At 52.8% G+C, this 23169-nt stretch overlaps 1 protein-coding gene across 3 annotated transcripts in view; it reads left to right on the forward strand.

The window, feature by feature from the left end:
- The window catches only part of SLC39A11 (solute carrier family 39 member 11), a 79981-nt gene that overhangs the window by 11150 nt on the left and 45662 nt on the right, over positions 1-23169 (forward strand). For 2 of the 3 annotated variants that reach the window (XM_051797745.1, XM_051797744.1), the window contains one exon: positions 13016-13160. In XM_051797745.1, the coding sequence (XP_051653705.1) occupies positions 13016-13160 (145 nt within the window). The remainder of the gene's footprint in view (positions 1-13015; positions 13161-23169) is intronic. The other variant, XM_051797746.1, reaches the window with a different exon arrangement.

Below are 23169 nucleotides of genomic sequence, written 5' to 3' on the forward strand. Positions count from 1 at the left end.
ACCCCCAGAACTGGGGGATCCCAGTGTTTGCTCCGTGGCAGCCAGAGGGTTAAACCTCCCAGACAAACTGGTTAATGGTGCCGAACAGCTGGAGTCATTAAATTCCTTACAAAAGGCAGATCTAATCTGTTACATCTCTGTCTTCCCCCCTTTCCCTGGGTGAAGCCTTTAACTGTGCGTGTTCATCCTTTGGCTGAGCTGGAGGAGGAGGAGATGCTGGTCTGGGCACTCAGCTGGGCTGCTGGAGGGTGGCAAACCCCAGCAGGGCACTGGGGAGTGCCTGGGCAGCGGGGCCATGGCACAAACAGCCCCCAGGAGTTTAAAGAAAGGGGCTCTCCCATGTTTTGCCAACTATCTCCTCGCACGGAGCCTTTAGTTTAACCTTGCACCTGCTCTGTAAATAAGAACTTGGCTTTCAGCTGGTGTTGGAGGAGGTTTCTGGATGGTGAGGGAGGTGTATGAGACACTGTTGCCTTCACTAAAAAGCCCTGGGGCTCGGGGTCTTCCATGCCAAGACCCAAAGCCTTTGAGGGAAAGTTTACTTAAAAATTCCGCTCAGTGCAGCAGGTCCCTGGTGGCTGAGGAGCTATTTCGGGTCTGCTGCAACGCATAAGAATGCTGGGATTATGTGTTATTATTCTCATCCTTCAAATCTGTCTTGCAGCTCTGCTGACTTGGCTGAGTTCTGTTCAGAGTGGGGTGTTTTACTGGGTTTTCGTGATGTTTTTCTTGCTCTGGCCTCCCCCTTCCTGCAGGAATCCCACAAGAGTCCTGAGGGTGCATCCAGCCCTGACTCTCTTCTTCAGACTGTCCCTGGCTGCTCTCACTCCTGGATTTTCACAAGCCTGTGAAAACTGGAAGCGTTGGAAGTGTTGCATCAAAAACTGGGCACAGGCTCCTCAGGGCAGTGGTGCAGTCCCCATCCCTACAGGGATTTACAGACACGTGGATGTGGCCTTGGCACTGCTGTGTTAAGAGCTGGACTTGATGATTTTTTTATAGGGCTTTTCCAGCCTAAATAATTCCGTGATTCCATGTGAGTTCCCTTTGTCTTGGAGCTGCTGGATCCCCGAGACCTCTCTGGGTGGTGCTGCAGGCTGTGGAGTTCCCACGAGTGTTCCGAGCCCATCTGGGTGGGTTTTGGGTGGGCTTTGGCTCAGGAGGCAGTGGAGCACCTGTGCTGGAGCTGTGGCTTCCAGGAGCTCCCTTGCTCCTGCCTTTTCCAGAGCAAAGCCCTTAACTGCTCCTGTAGGCAAAGAGGAATTCACAGGGGCAATGCTGGTGGGATTGGGAAGGTGCCATGGGCAGGGAGAGGGAGAAATCCAGCTTGTCCTGGTGTTGGGAGCTGGTAAACCCCTGGTGTGCTGCAGGACTTGTACCTGCCTCTCCTGTTAAATGCCTTGTTCTCTCCACGGAGTGACATGGGCTCTGTGATCATTAGGCTAAATAGGATAATGAGGCTTAATCAGCCTCATCTCCTCTACCTCTCGGCTTCATTCTCCTCACAAACATCTGTCTGCACGTGGGGAGCAGCTCCCTCACTCCCAATGTGGTGGGTCCGTGGCTGGACTCGGCTCTCAGCCCATGGGTGCTGGGGTGGGGGGTCTGCAGCAGCCTCGGGGGCTCCCCTGGGAGCTGCTGGGGGAGGGAGAGCAGGGCAGATGTCTCAGGAGACCCGGGAGTTAATGTGTAATCCGGGGAGAGAGCTGATGGGCCATTACTCAGCTCCAGGGGAGCCTGCCAATACTTGGGGCGTGAAAGATGATGGGGAGCCAGGGCTGTAATTCCCACCTGGAAATACCATCTCCATTGGATATTTTTTATTTTTTTTTTCTTGTCAGCTGGATACACGGTTTGGTGGTTTTTTTTCTTTTTTTTTTTTTTTTTTTTGATCCTGAGTGCAGAGTAAATCAATAAAGCCACATGTGATGGTCAGACCGTTCCTTGGATTTGAGCAAATAGTAACTGAAGTGCCTTTTAAAAGCCTTTTGCCTGGGTTGGTGTTTGCCCTGTAGGTGCCAGGGCTGACCCCTCGTCCCAGGGAGCCAGCACAGCCAAAATCCCTGTCTGGGCTCCAGGGCTTGTGTTTCATACCTGTTTTTTGAAATATTTGGGGCTCTGGTTTGCAGCTGCTCGAAGGGTTTCCTGAGCAGGGGGAGGATCTGCACGTGGGATGGATGAGAGCACAGCAGGTGTGAGGATGCTCCTGGTAGGAGGCTGGATCCCCTTAACCCTCCCAAAACATGACTGGCTTGTGTTCCTGCCCTTTTCTGGTTGTGCAAGCTGAGGGTTGAAGGCTTTTTGGGGATAAAGTCCAGGACTGGACATTTTGCACAGTGAATTTTAGGCTATTTTTGGTGGGAACTCTTGGGAAGGGTTTGGAACTCGATAAATAAATATCCGAGGATACTCTCCTATCTGATGGTGGTGTCTGGATCAGAATGTGCCTTGAGGACGGATATTTTGCTTTCTAAATCCATCCACGTCACTTATGGGGAGGGAAAGCTGGGAATAGTGTGTGGGTGAAGCTGCAGGAGGAGGGGGAAGGACCATCCCACCTGCAGCTGTGGTTGCACGTGGTTTAAAATGGCAGGTGTTTTTTTCTCAGGGCTGAAGCACAGCTGGATTAGGCCATGGGGAGCACCTTTTTGGAGGGAGGGGGCACTAGGTAGTGATTCCTGGTAGTTACATGTATTTTAGGAGGAATTCTTGCTGGAAAGGGTGGTCAGGCACTGGAAGGGGCTGCCCAGGGAGGTGTCCAAGGAGTGTCTGGACGTGGCACTCATTGCTCTGGGCTGGGGGACAAGGTGAGCATCGGGTACAGGGGGGACTCCGTGGGCTGGGAGGGCTTTTCCAACCTCAGGGATTGTGGGATTCTCTGATTCTGGGACTCTCTGATCCCCTCCCTGCTGTGATGAGGCAGAGCAGTTGTCGATGCCGTCCGTGGGTGCAGCTGGAAGGTGCCCGTGATCCTCCCAAATGTGCTTCCACCTGGCAAAGATGGAAAGCCTGTTGTATTTCTCCCCCTCCTGCCTTGCCCAGGGCCGGGTGTGGTGGGTTAATCCTCTCACCAGGCAGTGAAAACCTGCCGAGTCCTGTCGCTGGCGTTAATTTACAGTCGGAATAAAGATTCCTCTTATGCAATTTGCTAATTCCTCCCAGGCCTGCCCATCACAAATTCCCATTTTAATGTGCTTTTTTTTCCTGCTCATCTGTGGCTCCCAGGAAGTTAATTAGCTGCACATCCTCACTGCCAGAGTAGGTGGAGGGTTTTCAGCCAAGGGATGTGCCTGGGGTGGGGTGGGGGGAGATGTGTATTTTCTGCTTTATTGAGTTTTTGAGTGTGGGACTGAAATGCTGCTGCAGGGATCGAGCCTTTGCCCCGTGGGGGGTGAGGATGGACCAGGGGGGTCCTGTGTGAGGCACAGCTCGGCTCGTGCATTCCTGCTTTGCTCTGATTTCCTTTGCTTAGGGCCAAATAAACAGCAGCCCTTGAGTTTGTTTGGTTTTGTAGCATCCTGGCCCTTTTCCACTGGCTCTGGGAAGGAGGAAGGGTCTGACTCTGATGACTAAGGAAGGGAAACTTTGTTTTTTTGGGAGCTTCCTAAGGGAACATAGCAAAGCTTTCCATTGGGAAACGTCCTTCCCTTCTAGCTCTGAATGAATAAGAGTACCTGGGCATGGGTTTTATTAACTTATCAATTCAAACCAACCCAGCTCTTCCCTGGGGCCAGCTGTGCAAGGTTATGGAACTGTGTGGGATTGGTCCCTGTGTCCTGGCCCAGGCAGGATTTCAGTCATGAAAATCCCTGGTGCTGACCACAAAGCCCACCCATGGGACCCTCTGAAAGATTCAGAAACCCCAAAGGTTCCTTTTCAGTCTGTTTATCCATATGATCTGTGAAAAGCCCTGGCTGCTTCCCACCCCTCCCCGTCCCTGTGCAGTGGCTTTAGTGCTTGAAATCCAGTTGCTCCTGGATAGATTGACATTATTTGCCTAAAAACCTCACAATATTGCAGTTATACTAATTTTTAGCAAAGCATTTCATTCTATTAATGGAGGTAGAGGGTTATTTACTTCCAGAGTGCAATTTGTCAGCTGCTCTTAATTATAATTCTTCCTCATTATGCGTTAAGCATTTCATAAAAACATGATTTGTGAAGCCCCAGAGCTCGAGCTACAGAGCAGAGCTGCCTTGAATCCAGGTCAGGGTTAGATTCCCTCCCACCCTCATTAGGTTTATGAATCACTAAGTTCTGACAGAGATGAGATCTGCAGTGGTTTGATGGTATGGGGTGAAAAAATCCTGCTGGAAAAAAAAAGCAGGGACTGAGAAAACCTGGCTTAATTCTTCATTCAGTGAGCTCCTGCACTGGATACACCTCCCTCCGTCATTCCCTGTTCCGTGAGGTACCTGGGATAAGCCCCTCTCTCCCCTGGAGCAGGTATTGCTGATAAGGTGCTAATGGACCGTGGGACTTTCTCTCCTCCTGGCTCAGCCTTTGCTGAGGGAATTGCAATTACTGCTTGGCCCTGGCTCAGAATTGTAAAAGAGGAGAGGTTTTCCAAACAGAAGAGCACACTGGAACACGGGATCTCCCCCAGAGCTGCCAGAGGAGCCTGGCTGGGGCTGGGGGGAGGGATGTGTTGCTGTCAGGGGGTCCCAGAAGAGTATCCAGGGAAAGGAATGGAGCTGGAGAAGGGTCTGGAGCTGCTGAGGGAGCTGGGGGGGCTCAGCCTGGAGAAAAGGAGGCTCAGGGGGGACCTTCTGGCTCTGCAACCCCCTGACAGGAGGGGGGAGCCGGGGGGGGTCGGGCTCTGCTCCCAGGGAACAAGGGACAGGAGGAGAGGGAACGGCCTCCAGCTGTGCCAGGGGAGGGTCAGGTTGGACATCAGGAGGAATTTCTTGCTGGAAAGGGTGGTCAGGCCTTGGCAGGGGCTGCCCAGGGAGGTTTGGAGTCCCCACCCCTGGAGGTGTCCAAGGAAAGCCTGGCTGTGGCACTCAGTGCTCTGGGCTGGGGAAGAAGGTGGGCATCGGGCACAGGGTGGGCTCCATGGGCTGGGAGGGCTTTTCTAACCTTAATGATTCTGAGGTTCTGCTGGATCCTGGACAGTGTCTGACCTCTTTGCTGATTGAATTTGTGCACTTTTTTGTGAAGTTTCAGACATGGGATGAGCAGAAAGCAGCAGCAAAGCCCCAGGGGAGAGCAAGGTATGGGTTCTGACCCACTGAGCATGGACTGGAGGGTGCTTGGAGTGCTCCAGGATTGCACATGTGCTTCAGCTTGATGGGCTCTAAAAGGTGATGGATTAAGGGACTTTAAACTCTCCTCCTTGCTGCAGTGATGCTCCACACCCTGCCTGCATCCGGGTGGGCTCGGGGAAGGAATCAGGAGTCCTCTGCCTCCCTTTGCTGTGCCTGTGGTGCTGGTTCATGGCACAGAGCTGACTGCCCTGAGGGGGGATCACTCTGGGGCTCACTCCTGTAGCATCCATACTCTTCCCCTGCACTCCTGAGCAAGTCCCTGTTTATCTGGGGCCATGCCAAGTGCTACAGAAGGTTCCTCAGCTGTTCTTTGATCTCAAAGTCTGCCTTTGAATTTGCTCACAGCATAACCCCAAATTAATGCCTCCACTGTGAAAGGGAAACCTGCCATTAAAATGACAGAGAAGCAGGAAGAGAGGTTCTGCAGTCGGCTGGGGGAATGTCAGGGAGAGGAAGGCTGCTTCCGTGTGGATCATGGAAAATCCATCCACCCAGGTCTGGAGCTGCAGCACAGCTCCAGCTCTCTCCCAGGGTAAGCTCTGACTCACCCACGCTGCCTTGGCACTGCTGTGTGCTGCCAAGGCAGCTGGAAAGAGGCAGTTTTGTGGCTCCTGTGTGTGTGTGTCCCCAGGGAGGGCAGTGCCCTCGGAGAACGGTCCCCTCGGGGAGCGGCTGCCGGGCGATGCTCGGTGGCCCCTCGGCTTGTGGCTGATGGTGAGTGGTGTAAAAAACACTTGCTCCTACTCCAGTGGGACATTGTAGCTCATTAGTGGGCTGAGGAGCTGCTGGAGAGGAACACACTTCTGGGAAATGGGGGGAAATGGCTTTTTTGTTTCTCTCTGCTCAGCCTGGATGAGGCATCTCCGCCGGCATAGGGACCCTGTGGGTGTCTCTGCCTCTGCACCCCTTTGATGCTCGGGGTACATGGCTGTGGGGTGGCCTGTCTGTGTCCTCCAGGGCTGTGGGGTGACCTGTCTGTGTCCTCCAGGGCTGTGGGGTGGCCTGTCTGTGTCCTCCAGGGCTGTGGGGTGGCCTGTCTGTGTCCTCCAGGGTTGTGGGGTGGCCTGTCTGTGTCCTCCAGGGCTGTGGGGGATCCCAGAGTGTGAAGATATCCATGGTGTGTTCCCCTGTCTCCCCCCATCATGCCCCAGTTCCCACTGGGGTGGTGGCAGTGATGTGACCTCAATCTGCTGGCCCCAGGCTTGGGAGCCAACGTGGATGAAACACTGACTGGATGAGTCTCCTCTCCGAGTCTCAGGCTTGGAAAGGCCCCCAAAGGAAAGGAGTTTATCCCTGGAAGTGTCCAAGGCCAGGTTGGATGGGGCTTGGAGCAGCCTGGGCTAGTGGAAGGTGTCCCTGCCCATGGCAGGGGGTGGAAGGAGATGAGCTTTAAGGTCCCTCCCAGACAATTCCATGATTTTGCAGTAAGTTGGTTCGTTTCTCCTTGGTGGTGATCCAGAAGTGCCTTGTCCATTGTTATGCCTTTCTTCTGTAATGAATTAAGGAACTAATTGCAGTAGATGAGGAGAATGAGGGGCCTCTCCTGGGGGTTTGTTGCACTGGGCCTCGGGAAGGTGTTGGAGGCTCTGCCGTGGCTCCGGCAGAGGGGTCTGGAGCTATTTTGGTGATTATGGGCTGTGCAAGATGGTGGGAGGAGATGAAGCCCAGAAAACATGTCCTTGGGCTGTGTCCCACGGGCTGGGACGCTCGGGGGGATGCAGGAGAAGGGGCTGGTGCTGCTCCTTCCCTGTGCCGGGGCACGTCCACGCGGATAATTGTGGATCCAGAGGAAGTCGTGTTTTAGTGTAATGGAATTAGGCAGCGCTGGCACGGCCTGGCTCTTCATTTGGGGGCTGATGGATCGCTGGCTGAGCCCTGCTGCATCCTGCCAGAGCTCCAGGAGCCCTCCCCGCTCCCTTGCAGGGCTCCCACATCCCCAGCTCCCCCTCTCCCATCAGTTCCCTCGGCAAACCATTGCTGAGGGGAATGTTGGGTGGGAATGAGCTGTTCACTGAAGTTCTGTTTGCTTTTTCTCCAACCCTCCCAGAAAGCCTGGCAGAATAAAGGACTGCAGAAATCCACGTTGCCACGCTACAAACAAAGTGGGAAGGGAGCAGGGAGAGGGAAGAGAGGTGGAACTGGTCTCCATCAGGCTTTAATAAGCGTGTGGAGAAAAAGCTCTTGTTAATCCCATCTGAGGCTTAAAGGTTTATTGCAAACAATTAAAATCTCATATTGTAGTGCTGACTCGATGCCACAAACCTCTCTGCCCTGTCCTGCTGAGAGAGCCACGGGTGGCCAGGTGCTGGGGATGTGTGGAAAACATAGGAATATATCCCTTAGGATCTGGCTATGGCTGTAACAGGCAAGTTTCCTCCCAGCAAACCACTGGAAGTGGATGTACAACCTAACTGGTTTTGGTGAGCAGCACTCCTGGGCTCCCAACACTCCACCTGGAGCAATTATTCCATTGAAAAATGAATGTACTGGTTGTGTTGGAGGTTTCTCCAACATTCCTGGGGGGCAGGAGGTTGGTGACAGGAGACTTGACTCCTGCTGTTGCAGAGATGGGGTTTGTTTGTTGAGCAAGTTGTTTGTTTTTTTTGCCATGTCCCATGGCAAAAGCAGGAAAAACATTCCTGGGCTTTTGTTTTTGTCATGGCAGAGGTTACGAAAACGACCTCCTTTCTGCCGTGTGGGGCATCATGTTTTGGAAGGAACCTCTCCTGGATTTCCTGAGGAGCCTGGGAATTACCTGTGTGTTCCTTCCTCCTGCCTTCCCAAACCCGGTGCCAGCAACATTCCTGCTGTGTTTTGCCTCCCTCCTGGAAAGGGAAAAGCCCCAAACGTGCCAGTGAGAAATATCCATATGTTTATTTTTCATAGGAATGTTGTTTGATGGAAAGGATGGATTGGGCTGTGCCCATCTCCCCTTGGAGCCTTAGTGGGGCTGGTGCCAGTGGTGGGTTCCTGCTCCCTGCCACGATGCTCCTGGTGATCCAGCCGTGCTGGATTGACTGGGATGGGCATCCCAACATCCCTGGATTGGAAGGGCTGCAGGATTCTTTCCTGTCATTCCTGTTATTTAAGGGTTTGGGGTGTTTTTTGGTGAATTTGCCTCCCTCCTGGTGTGCCAGACGGGGGGGTCTGGGTGTGCTGGGTGCTGCCAGCTCAGGACAACACTGCACGTTTTGGCACTTCCAAGGATCTCTGGCAGCTCCCAGGGGAGCCCCCGGGGCTGGGGCAGCTCCAGTGTCACCCCCCCAGGACACCCTGGCTGTGCCCACGCTCCTGTGCCACAGCAGGAGGTGATTTATTCCTCCTGCCCTCGCAGCCCGTTGGCAGAGCTGGTGATTAAAGCTGCTGTTTGCAATTTTCAGGAGTTATGAGTTATCTGAGTGGCTGATAATTAGCACTGAATAAAATGTACTTGCAATAATGCGACATTAGTTACAGATAAACTGATACCAGGCTTCCCTAATATTCACTTAAGCTTCCCTGGTTGGAGTTATTAGGGAAGTCTCTGGCTGCTGTGCTGCTGCACTGCTGGGGTGGGGAAGGATAAAGCCTGATGGGATCTGCTCACAGGGAGCTGCCAGAGCAGATCTGCCATGAAAACACTGGATTTTTTTTCTGTGGATGCACCTTTCCTTCCCAGTTCCTGGTGGTCCAGGACATACTGGGTGTCCCAAGGCTTATTCCCAATTTATGCAGGAATCTGTGTGAGCAAAGGGGTTTGGGTGCTGCTGGTGGGACCCAGCTGAGGCTGGGAGGTTTGGCTGTACTGTGTGGGAGTCAGGGCTGCTGGGCACTGTGGGAGCAGGATTAATGGGTATGAGAGTGTGTCCAGAGCTGCATGGTGGTTGCTATTAATCATAAATGTGACTGCACCCACTTCAGCACCGAGAGGGGCCTTTTTACTGCTGGGAGTGTTTGAGGCTGCACTTGAGTTGTTGATTTTAGCAATTCGAGCGAGGGGTTGCTGGTGATCTGTGGAGAGGAGCTGCAATCCAAGTCCACTTAAATCCATGCCTGCTGACTCCTTCCCTTAACCCATCCCTTTGTGCTCGTTAATATTTGTCAACATTAACCAAAACCAAGCTTTTTTTTTTTCCCCCTAGAAGATGTGGAAGGCTCATTGTTTTTCTGTGGGTCCCTCTGTGTCCCTCCATGGGCTCTGGGAGTGATGTGACCATCTGAGGTCTCAAGGAGTGAAACCAGAGTGTGCTGAGGGAGGGTGGGGGATGCTCTCCATTGCTTCACATTCCTCAGCTCCGCTGCTGGCACCGGGATTCATGGCTGGCACCGGGATTTGGATCCCTTGGAAGCATCGAGCCCTTGATATGTCATTTTAAATAACAGAATCCCAGCCTGTTGGTTTACATGTTGGTGGGTGCTCTCTGATAACTAAGTGAGCTCTCTACCCACTCCTATTTCATGTTTTTAACATAAATCTGTTGATCTAACCTGGAAAATCCAGAGAGTTGTTGCTCTGTGCCTCTGTCTCCATCCCCAGAGATGTTGGGTCAGTGCAGAAGTGCAGGAGCAGCAAAGCCAAGTGAGTGGCAGCACTGACCCACCCTTTTCTCTTTCTCTGGTCCCTGCTCTGTTATCACTGTCTCTCTTATTAAGTGTGAAATAGGAGCCTCTGGGTACCATCAAACCATGGCTTATTGTCTCTTATCGTCTCTGTGTCTGCTCTGGGACAACTTAGGAATAGTTTTTAGTATTTTTAAAGAAAGTAGCAACGTTTATTCTGTTTTTCTCTTTCCCCTTGTGGTACTTTTTGCCATCAGTTGATGCATCTTTGTTTCCTGTGGCTTTGTGGAGCCTGTGCCAGGGTATTTGCTGGGTTAAGATACTGCACAGGAAGAGCAGCAACACCTCCAGGCCTGGGACCAAGTGACCCACCCAAAATCAGACCATCAGCTTTTATCATCACTATTTCTTTATTAATTTATTCTCCTTCATTGCTCAGGTGGAGAAGAGCAGATTATTTCTCAAAGGTATCACTCACTCTTCAATTCTTTTTAAGATTGGCTTCAGATCAATTTAAAACTTGTGCAAGAGGCTGCTGGGCAGGGGGATGTGATCCAAAATCCTTGCTTTACCCAAAAGCATACCTATTTTTTTTTAATCTAAAAGGATACCCATTTTTTATCTAAAAGGATACCTTTTTTTCTACATAAAGGACACCTTGTTTTCTCATTTGCTTTTCCACCCAGGGCCAGGATAATCCAACAACTTCTCTCCACGAGCAGACAAGTGCAGTGGGGACTCCCACATCCCAGAATAGTTTTCCTCCAAGTTCTTCCTGCCCAAATCTCTCACTGCTTCTCGCTTTTCGAAATAAGAAATAATCAACCCCCGTGGTTCCTGCACTTAACGCTAATTACTGGCACGAACTAATTAATGCGAGCTGACTTCCCTCTCCTCTTTCTAATGCTGTTTTAACCCACTGACACGTTCCAATTAAGGGCCTCATGCAGGGCCCGGGCTGGAATGACTGGGAGCAATCCCAGTCGGAATCAGTCGTGTGCTTTCCTGAAGGTCACTGATATTTTGATGAGTTGCTGCTGTCGTGTGTTTGTGCCTGTCAGCAGGGAGGTGACCTGACCCTGCGAAAAACAGCTGAAACACCCCTGAGCGCGCCTCCCTTTCGGTGGCAAATGGAGGACTGGGGGTGTCATTTTGATAAGAGTTTGATGTGCTGGGAATGGTGGCACGGAAAATCCCCGTGGGGGGCTGTTGAGCGGGGCTGCAGAGCGTGGGGGGAGTGCTGCTGACCTCACAAGAGCCTGGCTGGGTCGGTGTGGATGGGGACAGAGGGCAGCTGCCCGGTGTCACCTGCCTGCTCCTGCCTGGGCAGGGGTTTCCCTCCCTCCCCCTGGCTGGGTGGCCGTGACAGTGTCCTGGCCGTGCCCTGGGCTCGCTGCCCTGCCCGTGCTGACACGCTCTGGCTGGGCAGCAGCTGTGTTTGGGCTGGAGCAAAGCCATGGATCCCGTGGTGGTAAAGCCCACAAAGCTGCTGCCGCGGTGGCTGTGGCTCGTTTGACAACGTGCTGGAATGAGAAATGTGGAAGCAGAGCTGTCTGCTCCAGGAATCCTGGTATTCCCCATGCCCGAGGAGGCTGGTGGCTGGAGCAGGGCTGGAGGGCCCCGTGCCACGCTCAGAAGTCCTTTATGGGCACTTGAAGTTGAGACTTTACTTCTGCACCTTCCAATTCCCGTCCTTGCTTCTCCTCAGGTTCCTGTTTTCCGGAAAGTTTTTGGTGTTTCTCACTTTCACAGAGGTGAAAAGCCATTGAGCTTTAGCAGGACCAGGCAAGAAAGATGGAAAGAGACTATTTACAATGGCCTGGAGTGACAGGACAAGGGGGAATGGCTTCACATGGCCACAGGGCAGGGCTAGATGGGATATGGGGAAGGAATTCTTCCCTGGGATGGTGGGCACAGGTTGCCCAGAGAAGCTGTGGCTGCCCCTGGATCCCTGGAAGTGTCCAAGGCCAGGTTGGACGGGGCTTGGAGCAACCCTGGGCTAGTAGGAGGTGTCCCTGCCCATGGCAGAAGTGGGATGAGATGATCTTTAAGATCTCTTCCAACCCAAACCATTCCATGATTCTGTGACTCTCCTTGTGTAAGGAGACCGTGCTGCAGAAGTGCCAGCAGCAGGATGAGCCCCTGAGCTTCCATTCTCAGCCTCTCCTTGCCCTTGTCCAAGTCAGGTTGTGATGGGAAGCTCCCCTCTTCCCTCCCTGTGTCACATCATCCAGGTTTTGCTGGAAAACCGCCCTGTTCCTGCCTGTTCTCCCAGCCACTGCCCGGGATTTCGGGTGCAGAGCTGCAGGTGTGTCCCCTGGGCAGGTGTGCTGGGAGGGAGGGGGGTCTCCCATCTCCCAGAGGGATTTAAACACGAGCTCCTCATCCTGTAATTGTTGGGTTAGTGGAGGTGAAAGCTGCCTGGCTGAGCTGCAGTGGAGAGCAGACAGCAAATATGTGATTAGTATTAATAGCCCTGGTCAGACCGTATTATGCAAATGAGGGGAGAAGAGACAATTTAGTTATTCATCTTTAACCTTTATTTTTGTTTCATGTGACCTTACCCAGCGAGGCTCCCCTTACCAGCTCTGGCTGTTCAGTGTTTGATGGCTTATTCTGCTGCCATCCATCCAGCAGTGTTCCTGAGGGGTGATTCCAGGTGCAGTGGGGACATCCTGGTGACACCAAGTCACACAACCACTGCCATGGACACGCTCCCTTCTCTCAACTCTGCTGTTGGGCCTCTAACCCCTTGTTTCCTCCCAGTTTTGTAGCTCCAGGTGGGTTTGAGGATCCTGGGGACATCCAGAAACACCAACTTGGATTCCTTTTTATCAGTAACTGTAGTGCCAGGATAAGTGGGAATGGCTTCCCACTGCCAGAGGGCAGGGTTAGGTGGGATACTGGGAAGGAATTCTTCCCTGGGAAGGTGGGGAGGCCCTGGCACAGGTTGCCCAGAGAAGCTGTGGCTGCCTCTGGATCCCTGGAAGTGTCCAAGGCCAGGTTGGATGGGGCTTGGAGCAACCTGGGCTAATGGAAGGTGTCCCTGCCCATGGCAGGGGATGGCACTGGATGGGCTTTAATGTCCATTCCATGATTCCAGGATTCTCCACACCAGTGCCAGAGGGTGGGGCTGGGAGGGGGCTGATGGGCAGCTGTGGGGAAACCCTTGTGCCTCTTGGAGAACCCTTGTGCCTCTTGCCTTGCAGGGTTTCAGCGGCCCTTCCCACGCCGCCCTGGCCTTGAGCTGCGACCCCCGAGCCGCGAAGGAGAAGCAGGAGCAGGACCCTGCCCGTCCCCTGGACTGTGGGAGCGAGCTGTCCATCCGGATAGGTAGAGCTGGGCTCCATCCAGGCAAGCATCCTGTCATATACCACCTGCAGAGGGCACGGGCAAAGCCCCCCTGGTAAAGTGGCTCCGGGGCCGGCACGTATGTCATCGCCGTTGGATTGGGGTTTGACATGTGCATGCAAAGTGCACCCTCCCTTCCCTCCCTGCCTCTCTCTCCCGCTGCCTCCTATTCCAAGAATTGTTTCTTCGCTTTCCACTTCGGTTCTCAAAGCCACTTGCACGTCTGTCTGTGCCCATGAATTATGGATAATTAGGTATCTCGCTCGCCGAGGAGATGAAATCATCGCCTGCGCTCGGCATCGGTTGATTTGCAGCGTGGGCACAGCCAGTGCTCGCCCTGCCCTGGCCAGGCTGTGCCGAGGTGAAGGTGCCCCGTGGCTCTGACCCTCCTTAATTATAGATGAGGACTGGCATTCACGCTGTCAGTCCTTGTTCTGGAGGTTCATAGAATTGTAGCTGCCAGAATGGGGAGGAAAATGTCTCGCTGGCAGCTCTTCCCCCCTTAATAGATTTTAAAGAGGGAATTTAGGCGGGGTGGTGGGACCTCTTTGGGCTTCCCCAGCTCCGGGGTGTGTTTGTGGGGTGGGTGATGGGGATACATCCCCCGAGACAACACAATTGTCTCTTCCTCTACTTAATAGCAGTTTTCCAGTAGACAAAGAAAATGTAATTTACTGAATTAATCTTATTGCTCCTCTGCTTTTTCTTGCTTGGAGAGCAAGTGAAATAGAGGTTTAAAACATCATGAGCACAATTTGGAGCTGATTGAGATGAAGGAGTGATCCTTCTTTTTACAAGGAATAGGACTACCCTCTCAAATCGGCCTCTTTTATTTTAACCACATTGCTTAATTGCATGTTTCCTGAAGTGTTTCAAATCCACAGGATTTGAAATACCAGCTTGAATTTTTCCAAAGGGATGGAAGGATGTTCTGTGCTAAATTCAAGGAGCTTGGGGTCCTCCAGGTCTTTTAGCAGGAGCTGCTCCAGCCCTGTGCTGTAAGGCTGCTGCAGGGGTTTGGATATTTTTGTAAGGTGGAAGCTTCATATCCCAGGTGCAGTTTAATTTTATTCTTCAAGGAAAAAAAGAAAAAGAGAGGCAGTTTTCAGAAACTCGAGCTGCTGAGGTTTTATGTTTTCATCTTCTTTTAGTTGCAGACAATAACAGTGCAAATGGTTTTGGGAATAGAAAATTTCCATTAGACTTGGTTGTTTTTTCCTCTCTCTGGGGAAATGGTATTAAGGACCTACAATACATTAATTCTTTTATTGTCTCTTGCTTTTTTTTTTTATTTCTTGCTACTGAAATGAACTCGGTGTTTTCTCAAGATACCTCAAGCCTTTCAAGGAAGCTGCTTTCCCCAGAGCTGGGTAGTGCTTGGCTGGGCTCTGGGGAACTCTGGGAACATAATGGGTGTTTTCAAAGTCTAATGGGTACTAAGTGGAATATTTCAGACTTAATCACTGTTGAATCGTTGACCCTTCCTTCATATTTACATGTTTTTCAATCGCTAAAGCTGTGAAAACAAAGGGAAATCCCAAAGCAGCCGCTGCCTTGTTCTGCCTTTGTCTTTATAGCCCGGGGATGGGGATGGCTGGAGAAGATGGAAAGCTGGGGTTCCCCAGGGCCCCGTGTCTGAGGAGTTACTGTTAGAGATGGAAATGCACATTTAACGGGGCTGGGAGAGCTGGGGAGCAGCAGTGACTCTGCACACGGGATCCTTGTAGCCGGGAGCAAGCAAGAAGGTTTCTTTTAGACCTAGAGAAAAGGAGGTGGAGGAAAGGTGGTAGTTAGATCTGTCCCTCATCTGCTCTGGTGGGAGGAAAAACAATCTTATTCTGCTTTTTCTCCCAGTCAGCAGCAGTTGCTCCAGGTTGGAGCAGCCTGGGCTGGTGGAAGGTGTCCCTGCCTGTGGCAGGGGGGTGGAAGGAGATGAGCTTTATGGTTCTTTCCAAACCCAACCATTCTGTGACTCTCTTCTTCCCCACCATCTTGAATCCCTGGGTTTCCCATCACTTGCAAGTTGTTTTTTTTGGGGGAGACAGGAAGCACGGGACCACCTGGACAGGGTTGGAGCCCTCTCTCTCTCTCCCTCCAGGGCTGGGGCTCTACTCCCTCGTGCTCCAGCCCCTCTCCAGCCCGTGCTGAATCAAAATGTGACTTTTCTGGGAGCTCCTAGAAGCTGGCTGCCTGGTGGATGTGTGGAGTAGGGTGTGTGTAGCCACGTGAAATGGAGTAGGGGTGGATTCGCTGTGAATGGCAGTGAAAAGTCTGTGTCTAGACGTGGTGTTTGATGAGTGGGATAATCACTAGGCTTTAATTACTACGAAAGAAAGAGAATCCAGCCTTGTCTCTAATATATCTGGGTAGGCAAGGGATGTAATCTGTATTTCTCTGCTTTAGAGTGGGTTGGGATGGAGCTGGGGATGTTTGGTTGTTGCTGTGGGTGCTGGTGGAGCTCTGTCCTGTGCCACTGTGTGCCCCTGGGGCTGTGCCCTCCTGCCCTGAGGACCAGGGGGTGGGTGCCCTGCTCCCTAAAGCTCCCTGGGCAGCCCCAGGGTTTGGGGCAGCTCAGCCTGCCTGTGTTTGCAGACCCTAAACCCCGAGGACACCCTGGGCAGGGTGCCCTGGGCTGGCGGCCGGGCCCGACCCCCGGCTCGCCCGGCGCTGTTCCCAGGGAGTTCCCAGAAGGGATTTGCATCCAGCCCTGGAACCTGAGCTGTGACTCATGCCCGTGGAGCTGTATATGGAACAGCCAGGCGTGCTGGGGCCTCGGCAGTGCTGGTGCTCAGTGATTCACGGCGCTCCCAATCCAGTGAGGGAGCCGAGTGGGAGCACACGGTGATATTCCCGATATTCCCGATATTCCCCAGCTGCTGCCTCTGCTCCCCCACCCAGCCCCGCTGCCCCTGGGACATCTCTGCCCGAGGTGCTGGGGCAGAGGAGGTCACAGCAGAAATGTGGCTGTGAAGTGCCAGGACTAAAATCCCAAATGCCCCTCTGGTGCCCAGCTGGAGGTCGGCTCAGCTCCGGCCCCAGGGAGGTGGGAGGAGGAGGAGTTTCGGAGCTGGCTGCTCTCCCAAACTGCAAATCCTGGATATCCAGCAGCATCCCTGCTGCTCCTCAGCCATCCCAGAGACATGGGTGTGTCTGGGGCTTGGAGAGGCTGTTTACAAGGACCTGGAGTGCCAGGACAAGGGGGAATGGCTTCCCTCTGCCAGAGGGCAGGGTTAGATGGGATACTGGGAAGAAATTCTTCCCTGTGAGGGTGGGGAGGCCCTGGCACAGGTTGCCCAGAGGAGCTGTGGCTGCCCCTGGATCCCTGGAAGTGTCCAAGGCCAGGTTGGACGGGGCTTGGAGCAACCTGGGCTAGTGGAAGGTGTCCCTGCCCATGGCAGGGGGTGGGATGGATGATCTTTAAGGTCCCTTCCAACCCAAACCATTCCATGCTAGTGCCAAGGGGATGTGATGTGCTTCTGGTGTTGTGCTGCTGGTGCTGGGAAGTCACTGATATTCCTGAAGGGAATCAGGGTTTATTTCAGTGCCCCTTCAAAGGAAGTTTCTGTGCTCCAGGGCTGCCCAGGAGGGGAATGGGCTGCACAGGAGAGGAAGCAGAACCTGCTCATGGAGCTTCTTTCATCAGTTCAGCAGTTCAGGGCCTGGGAAGCAGGAATGTGTGCTGGAAGGGAGGAAGGGAACTGGGGGAGATACAAGAGGAGGCAAAACCCCTCAGGGATCAATACAGAGAGAGGGCCTGAGCTGAGTTTTGGGGTTGGCACTGATGCTCAGGCAGCATATCCGTGTGCTTTGTCCTTGCCGCCAAGAAATCCCCTTTTTTTTCCCCCCCTGTTACTGCTGGGTGGACCATCTGGTTTCTGAAAGTCCAGCCTTGTCCCAGCTTTTTGGGCTGCCCTGATCCGTTCTGTCCCCCGGTGCCAGTGGGAAAACCTCCATGGCAATGCCCAGCTCCCACCACAGGAGAACAAGCAGGTTGCTGGTGCTCACCCCATAAATTTTCTGCTCGTTCCCCCCCTCCCCTGAGCAGGAGCAGTGGCTGGGAGGGAGGGAGGGATGATGGATAAAACCTCTCCAGCCGTGATTGATCGGGGTAGTTCAGCCGGAGCCTCCCGTGTGCATCCCAAAGGTTCATTAAGTCATTGCAACTTATATAACATGGAGCTCCTTCTGCAAAACGAGATGTTCAGCACTTTGAGATGATTCCCACACTGTTTATAACGGCGCTGACACATTCACACTGTGCTTGATCCAGGAAAGTGCTGCTTTCAGAAGCCATCAATTCACTGGGAGGCTTCCTGGCCAGCCTGGCTGATGAATGCCTGTGGCAATGTCTGTATTGATTAAAAAACATCCTTCCTGAAGCGTTTCAAATGGTTATTGACCATCCTTGTCAGGCTGGGATCTGTGCTTGGCTTTTATAGTCGTGACTGAGTGTGGATTTATATAGGCAGAGCTTCAGAATAATAAATGGAATGGGGGCCTGTAATCCTTCTGGGAGTGAGGCAATGCCTTCTCAGTCACAGACCTGTGCCCCCATCAGTCCAGGCACAGCCTCGCTCCTTGGATTAGGAATTTGGCTTTACAGGGTTAAACTGAACCTGGTGTTTGCTCTCCTTTGCACAGGAGTGTTTGGTGGCAGATGGATGAGTGTCCTGGTGCCTGTGCAGGAGGGGCAGCTCCTGGGGGGACATTCCCAGCCCACGCTGTTTCCTGTGGGTGCCAGGGATGCAGGGATTGTGCCCTGTGGGACTGTGGGTGCCAGGGATGCAGGAGTTGTGCTCTGTCTGTTCTTGCTTCTCCTCTGTGCTCTCCTTTGATTCCAGGGTGATTTGTTAGTCCAGCAGGTTTATTAAAGCCTGGTGAGGGATGTGCTGGTGAGGCCCCACGCTCCAGAGCCGGGTCTGGAAGTCTGGAAGCTGCAGGGAGGGTTTTTTGTGGTGCTTGTGGCCATTCATCAGAGGAACAATTTCTCAAATGGAGCCTTGTTAATTGGGGGAGTGTTAATTCCCTGCCTACACCTGACAGTCTGTTATGTCTTTTTAATTCTGCAGCTGGATAAAATAAATTCCTCAGAAATTCATCTCCATCCCTGACAGCTCTGGTGGCTTCTGTGTGGTGCTCAGGGATGACAGTGGTGCCAGGGACAGACAAGTGTGGCACTGTGTGCTGTCATTAGTCCTCTGGAAACCTCTCCTGATTTGGGCTGTTGGGTGTTGAGGGTGAGGAGCATCTCCAGGGACATTTGTGCATCAAACCTGTGTCTTCCCAGAGTGGTTTGGGAGCAGCTGGAGGGCTGAAATCCTGTCTCAGCTCAATTCCAGGCTGGAAGAGGATTAGCACAAGCAAATCTTGGGAGATTCACCACTCCACTGCAGCTGCTTTGGGGAAACCCTTAAATTTCAAGGTTTATTAAACTGAACTAACAACTGCTCCAATCCAGCCCCCGGAGTGGATGTTGTTTGGGCTCCAGTCACTGAGCACAGTAATTCATTTGTTTCCTAGCGGTGCTTCTTTAGCTGAATGGGGATGGGAATCATTTGTAGTCACCCTAAGGATGCTTTGGAGGAGTGAAATGAAAGCCAGGAGCTGCAGCAGTCACTCTGCATTAGGGCAGCAGGGGCTGAGGAGTGATGCCAGAGCGTGTGCCATGGGGTGCAGGGAGGCATCAGCACTGCTGAGGGAAAGGGAATCAGCTGCAGCCACCAAAAAGGGCTGTTCCCCAGGTTCCAACTAAACAAGCATTTTAAGGATAATGAAGTGTATAAAAAGCCATAGCCCAGCTGTGTCAGTGGAGATGGACCGTGGCTGCAGGAGTGGGATGGCGTGAAATGGGCTTGGCAGGGGATGGGCCAGGGATGGGAACAATCCCCAAATGGAGTAGGGGGGGCACTGAAGTGATCCCCGGGCTCAGTGGGTGTGTGTGGAGCAGTATGACCACATTATGGAGACAGGAGAAAAGAAAATATATATATGTATGTATGTGTGTGGCAATATGTCCATATATATATGGTAATTGTCTGCCTGGTTCTGGTCCCATTTGCAGGTGACCTGTTTTCTTCCCTGCAATGTAACATCAAGGGATCTATTTAGGTAAAAAAAAAAAAAAAGCCTGTGCTGCTTTGGGATTTTGACTTGTCACCCTGTTCCTGGTGGTGCTTGGGGTGCTGGGACCATCCTGCCTCTGCCTCTGCTTCCACTTCCACTCAGCTCTGAGTCACCTCCTCAATCAAAGCTTGGCTGTTCTTGGGGTGCAAAGAGGGGCTTGGGGGGACACCACTGACTACATTTTATTCCCTAAAAGCATGAAGTGCTGCTGTGGGGTTCCCTGTCCTTGCGAGGCTGCACAAAGGGTGCTGGAGCTGCTGGGAGGTGGCAGGAGGTTTGTCACCCTGGGTCCCAGCTGAGACCTGTGGGTGCTCAGATGCCTTTGTGGAGCTGAGCTTCTGCCCGGGAAAAATGGCTCAGCTGAGACTTTGCTGCTGTGGGTGATTTGGGGCTGCTGCCCCAGGGGGCTGTGCCAGTGGGTTTTGCTCACCAGTTCAGCTCCAGTTCAAATCTCAGCTGGTTGCCAGGGGACTGGGGGAGCTGCTGGGGCAGAGCTTGTGCTCCCTGGGAGCAGAGGGTTGGGAATCTCTTTTGCTTTTGCTGGCAGCAGGTTCATTTTCCATAATTGCTGGTTCTGATGTGATTTGAGCTGTGATTTCTTTCCCATCTGATTTCAATTTCAACACATTTTCGTTTCAGTTCACGGTGTCCTGAGACACTTGTTCGTGTCCAGGCTGCTCTTTATCCTCCTCCACGTGGTATATGGCACAGGATGATGGAATATGCCTTTTCACTAAAAATCAATGTTTTATTTCCTCCACCCCCCCCCCAGCAGGAAGCTTTCCCACATCCATGTATTGATTGTTCAGATAAAAGCCATGTTTATATTATAATTGCTCTTTAAATCAGTGGGGCTGGTGGGTTTGTACCATAATTGCTCTTTAATTCAGTGGGGTTGGTGGGTTTACACTATAATTCCTCTTCAGTTCAGTGGGGCTGGTGGGTTTACACTTTAATTCCTTTTTAATTCAATGAGGCTGGTAGGTTTGCACCATAATTCATCTTTAATTCAGTGAGACTTAACGGGTTTACACTCTAATTGCTCTTTAAACAAGTGCAGAGCTGGTGGGTGCTATGGGAGTGAATATCTGAGCTTGGATAATATTTTGAAGCCTCTGCTGTTGGGCATCTTGTGGGATGCAGGAGGATGGCTCCTGCTCAGGGCCACCTGGGATGGGGGTGTTGAGCCACAGAGGGTGTCTGGTGCAGGAAGGGAATATTAGAGCCTTTAAAATCATAATTTTTGCCATAAAAATCCCAGAGTGCTTTTTAGCACCTCTCTGCCTCCAGGAAAGGTGATACCCAGCGTGATCAGCAGCGTGGGGTCAGTGGCCTCTTCCTGAACCAATCCAGCCTGAAACTCCCCCCAGTGCACCCCAGTCCTGACTCTGGGCCATCACTGGGAGCCCCCTGGGCACCAGGAGCTCCAGGGACACCAGGATCTGGTCCATCCCTTCCAGGGTGACCGTGGCTTCAGACTGCTCCCTGGGGACTAGTGTAGGTGTCCCCCTGGCCAGGCTGGCTGGGGACAGTGCCCAGGGCTGGAGCAGGAGCTGCCACACAGTTCCAGGAGGACTTTTCCCCGTTTGAAGGCAAAAGCTCTGCGAGAGGCAGAGGTAATGAGGGCTCTGCTCCACGGCTCCTGCCTCGCCTCAAGCCCTGATAACACCCAGGCTGTGATTGAAGCTTTCTTGGCCTCTTGCAATGGCTCTATTTAATGTGACTTCTCCAGCATGTAAAGCCAGGGAGCTCCTGCTGGTGCCGTTGCCGAGGAGGGAACCCTGAGTGTGGAGCATCCCCCCCTCGCCTGCCTCTCCCTGAATAGCTTTGGAGCAGCTGCTCTGCCTGCCCTGCCTCCAGCCTGCCTGCTGCTGCATCCCAAAGCCTGCCCAGGGGACAGGGATGAGGATGTGTCTCGTGCTGGGGTGCAGGGATGGGGGGCTGGCTGGGAGCCCCTCGCCCAGGCACCGGTGATCCCGCTCTGCGCGGCCTCCGGGAGAGGTGTTGGATAAATAACCCCAATTGGGGAGGGTCCTTCTGCCTTTCTCTGGCAGGCTGAAATGGTTTTTGGTTTCCAGCTGAGCCTCTGTAATGATTTAGCTGCTCAGACATCCTGCCCATCACAGTCTGTCCCTCTCGGGGGGGCTGTAAATGAGGTTTTATTTCATCCCCACACAGGGGCAAAGGACGTTCAGCCCGGCTGGGGTGGGGTGGGGGTTTGTTGGGCTCCTGCTTGATTTCCCCTTGGCACAGGAATAGGCTGTTCCTGGATGGAGCAGGATCCAGGCAAGCCTGGCTGTCCTGCCCTTTGGAGCCTGCACAGAGATTTCATGTGGGTTTGGATGCAGAATGTCTGCAGCACACGAGCAGAGATCTCAGATTGTGCTTTTCCTCCCTTATTTTCTCGGGGGCTGGGGAAGCAGGAGCGTTGGTGGGACTGGAACAGCCCCAGCACCCGCAGTGGGAGCCAAGCCTGGCAGCTCCTGTGAGGGAGGTGTGATGGGAATGTGTCCCCTGAGTGTCCCCATCCCCAGGACATGGGCTGGGGACCGATGGCCCCTGGCTGCCTGTGGGGAGGAGGTGACAGCAGGGTTTGTGCTCAGATTCTCGGGTCCCCTGCAGAAAAAGGCCTTTTATTTTTATTTTCAAAGACCTGGTGGTTTCTCATCTGTATTGTTGTCAGCTTAAACCAAGTCTCTTTATTTTCTAACCTGTGTTATCTGCGAGTCACAAAGCTTGAGCATATTCACGGCCATCTGTGTGGCTCCACTTCCAGCAGAGAACTCGCCCTGAGCCCCAGTTTTGCCCTCCCGGGTGATGCTCAACGATAAGTCCATCCCTGAGGGCGTCTGGAGAGAGGAAGCAAAGCTGAGACTGATTCTCTTCAAAGCCCTGGGATGGATCTGTGACAGCAGATGGTGTGAACTGCTTGAAAGTGGGGATGAAACAGCACTGAATTCCCAATTATGTGTAATTAAAATGGTGCTTATTTATTTATTTTGCTGCCAGTGGGCGTCTCTTCCCTTTGTACGAGGGGCTGTGCCGTGGTGCTTTCCCTGCTCCCAGGAGGTGGGAATTTACGGCTTCCACAAGCCATGCTCAGATTTGAAATTCATCAGGAAAGTATTTCTTTGGCTCTTTCCCCCTGGGAATCCCTCTGGAGTGCGTGAACGGGGACAATCTCTGCTGTCCCAGCCTGGGAAGATGCATTTTGTAGAATAACATTATTCCTGTTTGAAGTGGCACATCTGGGGCTTGGAGCAGCCTGGTCTAGTGCAAGGTTCCCTGCCTGTGGCAGGGGCTTGGAACTGGAGGATCTGAAGTGTCCCTTCCTACCCAAACCATTCCATGATTCCATCCTTTTCCAGGTGGACCTCGACAGCTTTCCCAGAGAGCAGTGAGGTGGCCAACACACCCGACTCCCAGTATTCCAGGAGCTTCAGGGAGATCTCGGGCTGCTCAGAGTTGCAACCATGCCAGGCTCAGTGGGCTGTGCATCACTACTGGGTGAAAAATCCCTGGAAAATATTCCTCCCTTCCTGCACTGTGTCTGTTTTTACTGGTTTGGTTCTGGCATTGTCAGAGCCGTTCGTATCGCGCTGGGTGGGGATCAGGAATACCTTCAGCTGGGAACAGGAGCAGCTTGGGATGCTTAGTGCTGAGGGCTTTTCCATGAAAAGGCAGGTAAAGGCTGTTTAAACTCCTCCTTTATTGAAATCCAAGAGGGAAGTGTAAAGGAGAGGGTTTTTTTCCGTGTGTGCTTCCTGGCTGAATTCCCGTGGTGCAGGAAGGGGAGTTTAGCCCTGTTCTGCTGGCTGAGTCATCCCTGTCTTCCCACCTCAGGCTGAGAGAGATGGATTTGCTTTGGATTCAAGGGAGAAAAAAGAAC

The sequence above is a fragment of the Manacus candei genome, unplaced genomic scaffold (assembly GCF_025592945.1).
Source record: "Manacus candei isolate 608988 ecotype Guabito, Panama unplaced genomic scaffold, ASM2559294v1 h1tg000047l, whole genome shotgun sequence".
Classification (NCBI taxonomy): Eukaryota; Metazoa; Chordata; class Aves; order Passeriformes; family Pipridae; genus Manacus; species Manacus candei.